This window comes from Trichoplax adhaerens, genomic scaffold, assembly GCF_000150275.1.
Source record: "Trichoplax adhaerens TRIADscaffold_14 genomic scaffold, whole genome shotgun sequence".
Classification (NCBI taxonomy): Eukaryota; Metazoa; Placozoa; class Uniplacotomia; order Trichoplacea; family Trichoplacidae; genus Trichoplax; species Trichoplax adhaerens.
In genome coordinates this window covers 9,494-25,390 of record NW_002060956.1, presented here as the reverse complement: position 1 = coordinate 25,390, position 15,897 = coordinate 9,494, and the positions used below count along the sequence as shown (strand labels likewise).

The 15,897-nt window shown below is 30.5% G+C and overlaps 1 protein-coding gene across 1 annotated transcript; it reads left to right on the top strand.

Moving 5' to 3' along the window:
- Positions 1-4,498: 4,498 nt before the first annotated feature.
- Positions 4,499-15,498, top strand: TRIADDRAFT_60117 (uncharacterized protein; the record flags this gene model as incomplete). Its single annotated transcript, XM_002116194.1, has 20 exons — positions 4,499-4,511; positions 5,617-7,041; positions 7,404-7,441; positions 9,789-9,897; positions 10,223-10,348; positions 10,585-10,666; positions 11,160-11,265; positions 11,424-11,530; positions 12,326-12,428; positions 12,784-12,940; positions 13,202-13,268; positions 13,354-13,420; positions 13,757-13,842; positions 14,076-14,202; positions 14,247-14,291; positions 14,345-14,386; positions 14,590-14,676; positions 14,895-15,015; positions 15,233-15,251; positions 15,417-15,498. 20 exons carry the CDS (start codon positions 4,499-4,501, stop codon positions 15,496-15,498), a joined length of 3,009 nt encoding a protein of 1,002 aa, XP_002116230.1.
- Between the last annotated feature and the right edge of the window lie 399 nt (positions 15,499-15,897).

Here is a 15,897-nt window from a genome sequence, read left to right as displayed (position 1 = left end):
AAAGATATATAAATGCTGTATGCCGTATAATAAAATTAGCTCTCAAGATGAATATTTAACGTAAAATACGAGGTATTTAAGTCTTCGTGTTGTCTACTGGTAGGTGAAGAAGTGTTCCTGATAGTGCAGATATTATTTCCTGATACGTACTTCAGGAAATTGACTTATTGATCGTACATTACCGGGTACGTTATCTTGATGCAAAGCTGTTTATTACAGAACTATAATAAGAGTCTTTACAGAAAGTTGCCTTAGTGATCGTATTAAAATACATCTTCGGTATGGAGTTGCTAATTAATATTAATTAGTGACAAGTATTAAATTAATTATTGCTACTAGAATAGTGTCGATATTATTATTTGCATTTAGCCCATATTTGATTATATTGATGCCTCAAAAAAATTTTCTAGATAGAGCACGTTTCTAAACTTTATCATTTATGGCTTAAATTTTTCTTAGATTTAGTGTTACAATTTCGATTTCGGCATGTGATCATCTAGTCTTGTCAACCAATCGTAAAAAGGATGCTATTGGTCATCACTAAATAATACTTTCGTGATACCTAGAGATTTACGCGGTTCAGTGTAGTACTTATCCTACTTCTATGGTACTGATTCCGGATGGAGAGCATGAACGTCAATCGCCTGATTACTATCCAGTATTGTTGGTGAATATATTACATTCCTATAAGGCAGTATTTTTCCAATTTTATACAATCTAGTAGTTATCTGGTAACAGATGTAGAAAGATGATATTATGATTTATAAGCTTCTAAGCCAGATATGTACCCCAATAATCTAAATTATAATAAGAGCCATTACAGAGAGTACGTTAGCTATCGTATTAATTTATCTTCCGCACGCAGCTCGTCTATCAATTTAGGTTGTTTTAAATTTGTAAATATAATTAATTAATTTATTGATTTACTGATTAATGCAGGTCACAAATAAATATTTTAACTAGAAGTTATGGAAGTGTTTTCAAAGAGTTTGCTATTATATAGAGTAAAGCCTGCTAGTAAACAATTTGTTATCGAACATACAAGTCTTAATTGAGGCTTCATAAAGTAGATAAACACATAAATGTATGCTCTTACATAATTCTAAATTACCATCATCTCTTACCTAAATCAACTATCATGCCTGTGGCATCGAACATATAATTATTTATTATAGCAACAACTAATAATAGTTCATACTAACCTTAATATCCTTAATTAAACAACAATAATTATTTGTAAACACACTTCTAAAAACACATGTCTAACCGGCGTATAATAATTATAGAAGGTATTGTTCACCTTAAGTAATCTTATAAAGTATGATATACAGCTAGGACATTCCTTATTTTAAAAATAACTTCGTTATCGACGAATATTACTTACGGAGCCCTTTCCCTTTTATACATTAATTTAGTAAATTACTACGGTACTGCGTTACCGATTAATTGATTATTGATATTTGAGAATAATCTAGATAAGGTCATATTAGTTCTTCTAGGCTTGTACTAGTAAATTCCTTAGTAGTAAAATCGTGATATAGAACTGTTGCAAGTTAGTTTATTGAAGACTAAAAGATGTGCTAGGCTGTAATATTATAATCGAGCCGTATATGGAATTATGGACGGAGGAAGAGTGTTTCAACACCTTAACTTCCAGAATATCTACCTACTCGTATTTATTTAGTAATTATATAAATCTATTAATGTAACTTGTAAAATATGTATTTTTGCTACTTAACACCGGCGTTTATCACCCGCATATAGACTGAAAATACTGGGGAAGTAGCTCAAGTTATAATACTTGCACGAGAATTTCTTTACGAAATCTTTGTCGCCAGCGAGGGTTGTGACATAGATACGAATATTCGCACAAATCTTACCCTATACTGTCAGGAAAGGATAAGCGTACAGCTACAAAGATAGCACTGTAAAACAAACACAAGAGTCATTTTTAAATTTGCTAGCATATCTTACGACACGGATTATGCCGACATAAACTGTTCAACCTCGGTTTTTATAATCTACACTGACATATTAGGAACATGAAATCATCTAGATACGCTAGAGTTCATTAATGGTCTAAATCTTTGCATTCATAACAGTAAGAACGAGTAAGGTACCTGAAGTACAAGAAGTCAATGAGTAAAAATCTAACGTTTTAATAATAGTTTAGAGCTGAATTACATCTCGTAAATCATCATTTGATCGTAATAAATAATATAGACACTGTTAATTAATTCTTTGATAAAATGAGTACAATTGCATATAAAAGAGATTTCAGAGTTAATTAAGGCTTTACTTTGTAGTGAGCGTGAAACTTCTTTTAAGAAATAATTCTCGTGGATGTTCCATTTTTACTCGTTAAAGTTAATAGAGTGTCAGTGTAAAATTTTAAATGAGCAAGCTGTTAAGATGGAGAATGGAAAAGCGTATGGAATATGATATAGCAAGTAGTGATAAATCATGCATTCAGACATTGCTATCGCTTTAAATTATTCGTTTATTATACTGATAATATAATATATCTGCACTATCAGAATCGGGAATAAGGCGGACAATGATAGCTAAGCTGTTTCGCATATGATTTTCATCATCAAATTTGTTATCTAAACATAACAATTTATAAACATAATTATCATTATGAATAATTGATCAATATGTGTTAAAATCAGAAGATTAATCAATTGTTTCCATCATGATGAGTCATTTCAAAATCAGATTTATTATGGAACAATATTCATAATATACAACACATGTATGCTCGTTAAAATATTGCTGCTCAAAATTTCATCAGTTATCTATTTTTAATTCACAACTGAATCATTTCAAATCATTATAATCAGTTCAAAATGAAATAAAATTTTAGACTTTGAAGAAGGCTAGATCAAAATTTAAGAACTTTATTGACTATACTATAGATTTTAATCATTATGATCTATGTACTATTAGAAATAAATATTGTGATATCGATAAGGTATATCTTATATATATATACTTGTACATTTCTTTGTAATAAAATTGTGCTAGTTCATTCTCAGTAACACATTATTGAACATCTCCATAAGAAATTGATGAATACCAGTGGTATTATGGAGAGATAAAACAGAAATTCTGTCATAATCTTCTAAATAACTATTGTTACATTATATGAACTCATAGGAAACTTTTGTATTTGAAGTACATAATTAATCAAAATAATAGTATGACTGGTGATAGTTAAAATCAATCAACAATTGAAACAAAAGCAATATCATTAGGTTATCGATACATTGTAAGTTTTTAGAAACGAGGATAGAAAGTGCTATTTCGATAAGTGTCTATCGTTATTGTCTTTATATTTTTAACTGGTATTGGAACAACTTCATTTCTGTCTTGGCAAATGGACCTAGCGAACATTATTTTGGTAATTAATGATGCAAGATTTGTCTAATATGTGTCTTTTTATTTAAAGCTGACGAAGAGAGTAACTGATATCAAAGGCATGACTAGAACGAATTTGTATCTATCTACAAGTATTCTTAATTTCAATTCTAATGTATTTCTTTGCGTAGAAAGAGCCTGTAATGAGATATATTAGCAACAAATCTTTAGTATATACGCACTTACTATTGTTATCTTATGTCGTAACCGATAGTCGGTAGTTGCTTATCATAACTTAATTGAGAAAAAAGTATCATAGAAATGATAAGAAAATTATTTTATGTCCGTTTGTTTTTAAATTTTATTTTGATGTGTTAGCAAAACGAATTTTTGGCATGCATGCTTTCTCATAGCTTATTGCCCATAGTGTACCCATTTACTCTGCTAGTATCCTAGTTCACAACTAATAGGGAAAATTCATATTGATACTGATAGTAAAGAAGAATATACTGCAGATTAGAATATCATCAAATTCCAGGAACTTTTCTATTCTAATGTTTTCTAGCTCCTTGATTAGAAGGCTTTTCGTAAGTTACTATCCTTACCTTACGTGACAGTAGCCTAACAGAAAATTTTTCTTCAATTTAATGTTAGTGGCATTTAAAGTTGATAATTGATTACGTTCCAATTTAGGAATTCAATTTTTCTGCTTTCAAATCGCTAATAATTATTACACCTTGATTACTCTTACATTATTATCAGCTATGATAGAGACATTAAATTGCTGATATAAATTTAATAAGACGTCTGATAAAAATTCCAGCGAAATCACGGATACACTTGACGCACGTATTGAGGAAAATCAAAAATCGCAGTCACGCAATCTACATATTTCTCGGTTTGCGTAATCGATAATATATTTTAAGAAATAATTATAAGATTTATTCATTCAGTATCAAAATAAATGGAATTTTCCAAACCTGTTTATTGTATCTAAGTATAAAAAAGCTAATCATGACAGAATTAATGTATTAAAGCAATAACAACAAGATTGACTGTTTGATGTCTATTTTAATTTGAAGAAAATTTACAGCTACATTTTTATCTATTTTAGATTCTCTGTGTAATATTAACTCCCATGAAAGCTGAAGGTTAGTAAGACTATTGATTAAAAGATAAAATAGAAAATGAGCAAAATATAGCGCGATATGAATAAATTATAGAATTAATTAATGTATAGTATCATAAAAATATAACTACTTCAATTGTGAATAATTCATTTTCTTTTTGGCATAATTTAACAAAGAGTAAAACTGATAAATTTAATCAACAAAAATGTAATACTTTTATTATGATATTTGGAGCGATTATGAAAAGAGTTAGTTATACTAATTATTTATAGAAGCCGTCTATCGTGGTAGCTATTTAACATATCTTGTGGCTATCATCATAATTCAACGTTAATATCATGTTGATTCTCAAGTTTCTTAATGTAGTATATGTAAAGCTAGCATGGAATTTCGTTAAAAATAACGTAGTTTGGGTTCTTTCTATATTACTGTACCAGAATACGTATCCTAAGATAAATAGTAAATTAAAATGGATCTGAATCAGTAATAATTAAGACTAGGAACAGAACACCTTAGTAATGGACTAATAGCTATGATAAAGATACTGTTTCAAAATCTAAGAAATCAGATTATGCGTACTAGATAAATATCAATTCCGATATATAAAAAAATATAAATTGTATTATATAAGTGTATCTGAATCGGTTATAATTCAGGCTAGGAGAAAATCACCTTAGTAATAGATTGATGGCTATGATTAAGGTTTTGTTTTAAAATTTAAGAATAACGTTATGCGTACTCATGACAAGAATGCATTCAATCTAATTTCAGTCAGCTATCTAACTTGGCTTCTCTCTATATCTCCTTATAGTTCCATTTAATAACAAGAGTGAGCTATATTTTAGAGTACAATTACAGACCGAGACTAGTTGATATGAAAACTGATGCGTAACCCAGTAGCTACTAGCTAGCAACTAGTAAATTCAAAATTGCAACCAAACAGTGACTAGAATCTAAGAATGGAAATTATTTATCTGTCCTATAAATTGGCTGCAAGTGATATTTGGATGCTATAAATTAAAATGGAGAATTATGAAATCGATTAACGATAATTTATTCCATACTTCAGCTCAGTAGAATATACTAAATTTATATTTTTCATCGTGATTATCTTTCACTAAAACAGAGGAATGTGATAATGGATGGACAAAAATTAGTAATCGTTGTTTTAAACCTTCCGAAGGATCGAATACTTTCGATAACGCTCGAAGAGCCTGTCAAGGGTTTCCTGGTGGCGATTTAGCAGTTGATGATTCCTATGCTACTCATAATGGTTTATATTTTATATTACATGTTAACGTACGTTACTGGATTGGATTGAAAGATTTAGTGGGAGATAACGTCGTCAGCGACTATCACTGGCTAGCAACCAATCAAAGTGTTACTACTGGTCCACAATTTTGGATGTCCTTATATCCAGCAAATAAATTCTATAGATGTGTGCACCTAGCTGATATCTTATTATTGTTTATCTGGCGTGATGGCAGTTGTAACGATTTTTATCGATATGTTTGTCAGAAGCCAATTGGTGAAGTTTCTTCTTCAGTCGCTAATAGCATAACTTCAACAAGTTCTACAGCTTCTACTATCCAACTAAATTCTTCACTAACATCATCTACTTTATCTAGTAACGTCATTGCTTCAACGTTAGCTATTGCTAACTTATCAGAGCAACTGGCTTCGATTTCTTCGCGATTGGATGTTAGTACTACCAAACTCAATTCGCCAATAGCATCATCTACTTTATCCGATAATACTATCCTTTCAGCAACGACTTCTACGAGCCAGTTAGAGTTAACAACCTGGACTAATTCACAAATTGGCGTTGCTACTAGCGATTTAAATCTTTCATTGCCATCAACTACTATACTCAGTAACTCTAGCTCTCCAGTATCCACTATAACCGAGGAATTAGAGTTACTCACTCCTACAGCTTCGAACATTCACAGCTGTAGCTCCGGTTTGTATGAGAATCTATTAATATCATCCGCTTCCTCGTCAGTTTTCTCCGTTAATAATAATCTAAATATCATTTTAACGACAAATACTGTATTAAACAGTGAAAAAAATTTCACTGTACCTACTTATGATCTAACTCTATCGTTTAGTTTATCAGTTAATGATTTGGCTAGCAGCATAACAAAAACTATGACGGCCAGTGGACTGCAATTGCTAGTGTCTTCAGGCTCCAGTATCAACTCTAGCATTTATGAAGATAGCCCGTTAGTATTAACTGTTTCATCGTCAATTTCAGCCATAGATAACCAAATTATCAGCTCAATAGCAAGCAATGCTTTTAACGTTATAACAGTAACAACATCGAGTGGACCACTTCTTCCTGTTTCTACTAATTCAAATTTTAACAGAAAATCAAACGCATTTAAGTATTCGTTGTCATCATTCATTTTATCGCCGACTATGGTTGACATTGTGAATACTGATTCGACTACAACAACAATCAAAAGAGATGAAGAGAGTTTAGATACTCATAATTGGTCAGTTCAAACTAGTTTATGGAAGGATAGTAATTCTGATATTATCTTGATAAAAGGTACTGGTATAATGAATCAATTCCAGTAGAGAGTTTCTATTACTTTCGAATCACATACTAGCTCAATTACAAACAGAAATTTATTGATTTGATTGATAACGAGAAAAAGTAGTTCTTGCTTTACTAAATATCAATTTTAGGCCATGCACTTGACATTTCATTCCTACTTTACTAGATAATATTGGCACAAATTATGTCTCTATTACAGCTACAAGTGTAATTGATGAAAGCAGTGCCGCTGTCTATCAGCGCTTATCGTCAAATTCGATACTACATGACAGCTCCCACTCAATTGTCGCAAATATAGTAACTATTAACAAATCAATTTTGTTAACTCACACCCTATCTGATTCCGATCTTAGCTCATATACGCCAGAAAATTTATTATCATCAAGAACAGGTATGAATAATTTATTTACATTTCAGTTCTATTAGAACATCACATTTGATGCCGTGTTATATTATCGAATAGTACAAAATGTACTTAAATAATCTTCGATCCAATATGTTCTTCATTACGAATGTAATGCTACTAGTATACATTAAGAACGGTAATGAGTTCAAGCTTCATTGCATTCCAATCTCATTTCTATTCAAGCTTTGCCGTCTTTCACACTTTGTATTAGTACCGTATGAATAGAATTATGTATAAATTCTATCAATAAGATGTCGTTCGTAAGTACTAACTACAATTATTACTTCAGCTAGCACAAATGATTCATCTTCATTAATATCCTCCAATAAAGGTAACCATAAGATTATTTACGGCTAATTGAATTCAGAGCTCGTAGTGTATAAATTATATCTTTTATATGGTAGTTGATACTATTTCGTAATTCCGTTAATTTTTCACATTATCATATCCTCGATAGATTTATAACTCTAAGACCGATTATGATATACTTACGATATCCTAAATTTAAAAATTAGCAAGAGCAATAAAGTTGTTGCTATAACCATGATAATCTGCATACTATCGAATTTTCAATCCTATTTCGAAGGTCATTGTAATAAAGACTGAAAACGGAGTCTTTGACTATGAAAATGTTCTTATTTAACGATAGAGATAGTATACAAAGTAATATTATTCATAGTGCTACTCTGCTGAGGCGATAAATCGTCATCTTTGCACTGTGTTTGATATAGATTACTATAGAAAAGTTAACTATGTTCTTTTCAATACTATCGATTGGTGTAAGATTTTAAGATTTTACACTCCGACACTTAATAATTTCTCTTATACTGCACCAGTCGACTTAGATTATGCATACCAAAATGCGAGTAACGGTCTAATCTAAAGAAAGGGTTTGATAGCTGTAATGTAACTTGGTATTGTGATTGTAGACTGTTAGCCATGCTTAGTGTAATGTACGGTAGATATTTATCCTAAGAGATATTTGGTAGCTATAACTATAGACTGTAGTGGTATAGACTCTATTCTAGAAAACAGATGACTATATACAGTAAGGTGTTGAGTTACTAATAAGGTTATAGGTAAAAATAGAACCGTAAATCATATATTAGGATATGGTTAATTCATTGTACTTTGGCTGAGGTGAATAATGTCTACATAAATACTGTAGTCGTATCCATATCGGATTAATGATGGTCCGCAGTAGAATAGTGGAACTAAGAATAGTTTAACTATGTGTAAAATAAGGTAAAAGGTTGCCATGCGGATTGTAGCTGCGAATGCTACGAAAAGTATAAAAGCATGCAACTTTAGATTATTCAGTTAGTTCGTTGTAGAAGTCTTTAGTAGTAGTATTCGGCTAAAGTAGAGCTGTGTGAAGTTAATCATTGTATAAGATTCAATAAAGCCCTTATTTTTCTAAAATTTGGAATTTCGTGATCGGTATATATCACAATAGCTTTTCTAAATGAAATTAAAAAATTGTAGCAGAACCCTATTTTCTAACAAAGGACTTTTGTAATAAGTTAGTAGAATAGCACACTCAAAATTTTCTGAATTGAAATATCAACTGCTAACGCTCACTATAAACCCACTTTAGTCGTATAAAATTTTTTCTAATACTTAGCTATCAATTTGTTGTGTATATTATCGCTTTTTTATTCTAACTCGGGTTATAATATATTTGATAGTCACAGCAAGCATCACATCAAACCAGCCACCATTATCGAATAATGGAAGCTATTTTGCATATCCTACGAAGATCAATAAAATGGTTATTAATAATGCATTTGATGTCATTTAGTATAGGAAAGAGAATACCGCATATAAATTGTTAGAAATAAGATATTTGAGCATGAGTCTATTAACAGCAATTTATTCTAGAGTTTTTGCATGTATCATGATTTTTGACTCTTTAGAATATGTAATAATAATCTGTCAGTAGTTAAATCAAGATAGCTGTGATAATGAAGTTGAATAATTTGTTCTATAATTAGATTAGGACTTAATTTTAATGTGAAAGCTAAAAATATTGGATGCCTTTGATATATAGATTAATAGGATACAAACGATTTGCAACCAGCTTATTGCAAACTTCATCAATGGTGTAGATACGGTAAATAAAACGTACTTGAATATGCCATAGGTAATGATGCATTTTGAAAATTCTCTGTTCGAACTTTCAAAATTCATAATTTAGTTTAAACTACCTCCGAAAAATCAGTCTCTCTTTACTGGTTTAAATGACGTGACCGCGTACTTCTCAAGTATCAGGATATGTAAAATTCAAAATGGTTGACTATTACGCAAGATTCATCTGTATATCTTTATTTAGAACCCTGGCTTCATCTTTGAACAAATCGATAAATTTGATGCAGATTTAGCAAGAGAAATTCACCAAGCCAATATTACTATGAGGTTAATCATATCGACACCCGAGTCAGGTACCGATAATCATTTAATATAATATAAATGTCATCAAAGCCATGGTATTCGCATACTACAAGTAAAAAATTTTTTAAAATATCAAAAAGTTTCTTTAAATATTACGGTACCGTCTATAGATCATTAATAAATGGCATTTCTATGCCTAAAAATAAATTTCTTAGTGATTTATGTGATCTTTAAGTCATTATGGAACTGGTTGTATGTTGAATTTAGATGTACCAACTTAAAATAATTCTATCAAGTGACTTAATTATCCTAGCTCTTTACTGTTGTTTTTATTATTTAACCCATTTCTGCTTATTACTTTTCTTACTGTGTTAGAATTAGTTATTCAAACGATTTCAGCATCGGACACTAAATCAATCGTCAACCTCGCTTTCTCATTATCTAATAAATCTGTTGCGAAAGTGATGATTCCTAAAGCGGCTTTTCGTTTTCTGGGTCAAGGTAACGAACACTTCTAAATATATTCTAGATATGAAATATCCCAGTATCTCCCTTATTAATAAGAAACATTAGTAATATTTAAAACTATCATGTATAGATAATATTCTAGCTTATTCGCTAATGTATCTTAATTGACGCTAGAAAAAACAACCAGGCAAACAAGCTGCACTTAAATTATTCTATTACCACACTTAACAACAGAGCTCTTGCTTATAACTTTATAAATATTTTTTTAGATGATACTGTAACTTTGGTAGTACGATCGTATAATATCCGTAATAATTGGACGGAAAACAATATTTCTGAAAATAACGACAGGTGTGGTTCCTGTACAATTAATAAACGTAGATCGATTATAATCTTGTAAAATTTTCTATCCTCTCAAGTCATAAAAATTTCATTGTGTTTAATGTTGAAACGACGCTATAAAATTTTCGTATAGTGTCATTATTTCCAGTGTTTTATCTTGCTCCGTTTATCCGTACAAAGACAAGAATTTTGCTTTGCCTGTTCATCTTTACCTCAATCTACACCATCAACAAGTTAGTAACCTAATTAGTACAATACAGTGATTATTTTAATATTGATTCATTAATAACATTATGAGAGTTATCTTTTTAGCGAAATCCACCCTATCGATGTGCATATTGGGAAAAAACGTAAGATAAACTAGCTACCTGAATTACCTACTTGTATCGCAACAAACTAGAAATGTTAGCATTTAATCTCAGGATCAAGACTTGCCTTATTAATATATTTCTATGTATTATATACTGTTCTTATTTTATTAATGCATTGCCACGTGGTAAAGTCGATGGTCAGAATATGGAATGAAATTAAAAGATTATAATTCAACCACAATTCACTGCATAACAGTTCATTTTACGAGTTTTGCGATCCTTATGCAAAATTCTAAGGTAAAAATTCAAAATACTTGATCTTATAGATAAATTAGAAATAGTTTAAACGTGATAGGAATTGCCGCGAGCTGATTTATACTTAAATATACTCATTTTGATGCATATTTAAAACTCAATAATATATGTTAACGTAGTTGATTATGCTTTGGCTGTAGGCTCTTACTGAATTCCATGATACTAACCTTCGCATCATTACTTATATCGGCTACTCTATTTCACTATTTGCTCTACTGATCATGATGGCACTAATAATTAGCAGCAGGTTAGTAGGATAGTTAATAAATAGGCTATCAATATAGATATTGGATAGGCTTAATATTAATGTAGCATATTGGCTTAATCGTCGGTTTCAGATAAGAAGTAATTTCTTTGCTAATTAATAATAGATTATGCTGAGAGCATAGACCACAAATTCTTTGATGACAAATATATTGTAGTGCGATCTAGTTTTAACAGTTTATCCAAGTGTTACTTCTAAACATTTTAAACGTTAACAGTCATGAGTTAAAAGATCTTCTCTAAGTCTGTAAAGCAAAGCATAGCGAGATATACTAGCAAGTAAGGGATCTGCTAAGATAATAATTGTTAAACAGTAATTGGTGCAGCACTAATGACGACAAGATTGAGATTGTAGAATTGAATTGCCTAGAGAAATAGAGAAGGAATGCTATAATTATAGATATCATAATTATGGATCAGTGAGGCCTATCATATCATCAATTACTTCAATGCATAGTAGCTGCCTATAAGTTATTTATGCTCGAAAATATAAACATAATATAGAAAGGAATTATAATAAGTCAAAATAATGATTACAAGTAAATCTAGCAAGGGTTAATTAGATATTAGCATAAATAATTGTATTCATGGTTAATTTGCCCAAATAATCGTAAGATGACATTATTCTTGCTGCTGATAATACAATATTTATGAAGTAGACTATGAATATCACCTAATATTTGTAAAATTCTTGACAGATCTATCTTGATCTATACTAAATATCGACTAATCTTACTACAAAATTTTATCAAGACGAGTTTACTAAAATTTTATATAGAAAATTGCATACGGTAAAGAATTTTATTCACCTTAATTTGGCTTTGGCTATGACACTATCTATTTGTGGATTCATAAGTGGTATACACGCTACAAAATTGCCGGTAATTCATTTCTAACTGGAAAGATACAGATAAAAAATCGTTAGATATCCTAGAAATCATACCGATTAATTCATCAAGTAATCAATTTATTACTGTAGGCAATTATTAATATGTTTATAGCATAATATATATTTGAAGAGATTAATATAGCCCATCTACTACAGATAAAGCTATTTATTATAATGAATTTAAAAGATATTTGCTATGGTAATCTATAACCCATGCAAATAATATGACCTCTTCTAGACGTTTATTAAGTTATATTTATTATCTTAAGTAGTCAAAAGCTGATCAATTTAATTCGTCAAAGCTGCTATCATTACGAATAAAATAATAATTTTTCGTATTCTTTTAGATTCTATGTACTATCATTGCCATTGGATTACACTTTCTCTATTTGGCTAGCTTAACGTGGATGATGATGGAATCTTTGCTTATTTTTCGAAAAATTTCTAAGATACGAAAAAATGTGGACCTAGGAATTCGACGAATATACTTTGTTTTAGGATGGAGTAAGTGCTTAGAACTCAATTGCATCATTTTCTTTTAAGAGTTCGCAACTACTATCGTTTAAGTATTAATAGTCAATATTCTAGCTTTTGGATATTTTTACTAACTAAGGTGTGGTCATAACATTGACAGACAGTTATTTTAGAAGTTGTCCCCTCTTAGCTATCAAATAAGTATCATTCACTGTTCCAAATGCTCATGTTACTTATTCTATATATATATATATTATCTTTCCATATTCTATCCAATGGCTTTTAAACTAGTGTTGCCTGCCATAATTGTTGGCATATCTGCATCTACGGGGATAGATGCATATCGTAATCCAAATTAGTAAGTTTCAAATACCAATATCAGATACCGCAGATTATGCAGTTTGGTTCGATTAATTTGGACATAATAACATTTATTGTGATAGTTGCTGGATTAGAAATACAAGCGCTCAAATGTGGTTTTTTGTTGGTCCAGTTATATTAATTATGATGGTGAGATATTAAACACTTATTATATAAGATGATTGAAATGTCGAAGAACTATTCTTTGTCTAGCTTGATGATTAATATTCACTGCCTCTCTTGAATGCTTTATTCACTGTGTATGATAATGAGTATCGCTGATCAATCATTCTTGTACGAATAATGTTACTTTGGCTATAGTTTTGATTTCTTAATCTACGCAAAACACTAGAATTGTGAATGGATTGATATTTTGTAGTTGCCCCATTTAATATTACCATTGCAAGATGCTAACTTGGGTTTATTGTAATATTCTGTTCGCTAAGCAGAGTTTTAATTTTACTTTCTTAACGAAACTTTTGTTAGTGTAACGTTGTCATTATGACTTTGGCAATCAAATCGCTTTTCTCAATCAAGGCTATGGTCCGAAAATCTGAAATGCAAAAGTTCAAGTACAGCAAAGAATTATTCCTTGATTCAATTGCTAGATATCTACAATGCTGTTATAGTGCTGAATTAAGCAGTTGTAATTATAATTTAGAGTAGATATACGAGGAATAAATCTCTTACTGTATTCTATGATTGTTGCTTTATTTACTGCAATTAAAGTATTTTACTAATAGTTTAGTGAGCTAACAACTAATATGATGATTTTAATCAAAATACTCCTATCCTTCACTTGTAGAGTTGGAATAAAAGCAGTGGCTTCGTTAATCTTCCTCTTTGGTATTTCTTGGCTGTTTGGGATCTTGTACTATGCAACCAGTGAAACCGTATTTGCTTACTTATTCACGATTTTAAATTGCCCACAGGTAAGTGATCATGTTTCTTGAGAAATAAATCAATTCTAATTTAGCTACTAGCTCTTCTATCCTTGAAGAAGACAATTTGGTGTGGTACGGTAAAGATTAATTTGACACTAATGATAGTATCTTGACTTACTTTTGTACGAAGGGGTTGTTAATCTTTTACTTCCATTGCTTTCGAGATCATAATGTAAGTTTTAAAGATTAATTTTAGTTATTATTGTACATACTGTATACCTAGATTCAGCTATGGAATTAATAACTTTTAATACATTATTTTGCGACTATAACTAGATTACTAAGTAGTGGCGGATAAGTAGGAGTGCTTATTATAGCAGTGAATTGATGATAGCTAAAGCTATTAGGTTACGGAATTAATTCTATTGATTTCAGATGCAAGATTATATTCGGACAAGGTTTAATTTCGTCAATTCGATTTTTCCAACCCGATCTATGGGCGAAGCTAGTAGAGATACGCGGGTACAAATGGCTATTCTCGTAAAATATCTTAAGATAGCTGGTTAAGACATAATTTTAATTATATAATAAAATTTAGATGCTGAAATATTTTGCATTGATTAATCTTGATTAATTTACTTTAAAATAAAGTCAGCATCCAAAAGTAGTATAATCTCACGTAAGCTTTCGTAGTATGTAAGATTTCATGCTATTCATTTTTTTGCAATCTTTTAAAATAGGATGAAAACACGCGTTATAGGCGTGTTATCAAAATACCTTTACTTCCAGTTTCTTCAGAGAATGGATCTCAAGACTGCGAAGTTATTCCACAAGATCCGATTAGTCTTAATAAAATAACAGGTAATCTGATTTAGCTCTATTCATTCGTTTAGGTATGCAGTAGTTATGAAAGGCTTAAAATAGTAAGAGCGTAGCAATTGTTACTGAATGCTGTAGAATTATTGCTGATAAACACTTGTGAAATATTTAGTAACTTCAGGATTTGTAAGTGTTCGTTTTAATTAACTCATCAAATTATATTTTTTAATTCTATTGTTTGAATCATTACCTTGATCAGGAACATATCTATCAAAGAGGTTAGTTTAAGTAGCTATGCCATTTTTTTTGATTTTTTGGCTGCAGAATAATTGCGTTAAGTTATGACATTCATTTTAAGTTTCGATTGTTACGAGTTATAAATAACATTGAGAATTTTCTGAAGTATGTATCTAACAATACTGATGATTACCTAATCATTTTAGGATTAGTGTTGCCACCTTGGCTTCGACTTGCGATCATGGACCATACCGATTAACTGAAAATACAATTCCTGTTGATCCTTGAATAGTATTTTCATTTTTGAAGATATTATGCAATATATTGAAATTTGGTCCTAAAAAATTGTTATTTTAGATAGAAAAATTTAACTTTTAAATTATTCCCGTGTGTATTATTCAATACTGTCAGCGAATGTGCTAGCATTGCCGCCTTGGCTTCGGCTTGCGCTCGTCATATCATGCAGATTGACTGTTGTAATAAAGTTTAAATCCAAAGAAAGTGTCCGCGTATAGTAATTGCTTTTATTTGAATTTGCTGGGAATATAATGTTAACAAAGGATAAGAACTAACAAATTACAGAAAGATTTCACTTTATATACAACTTGCAAGACATCATCTACCATCTTACAAGTTACCAGGGTCCTTCAAAGTCAACCCGAAACCTGACTTGAACCTTACTCGAGG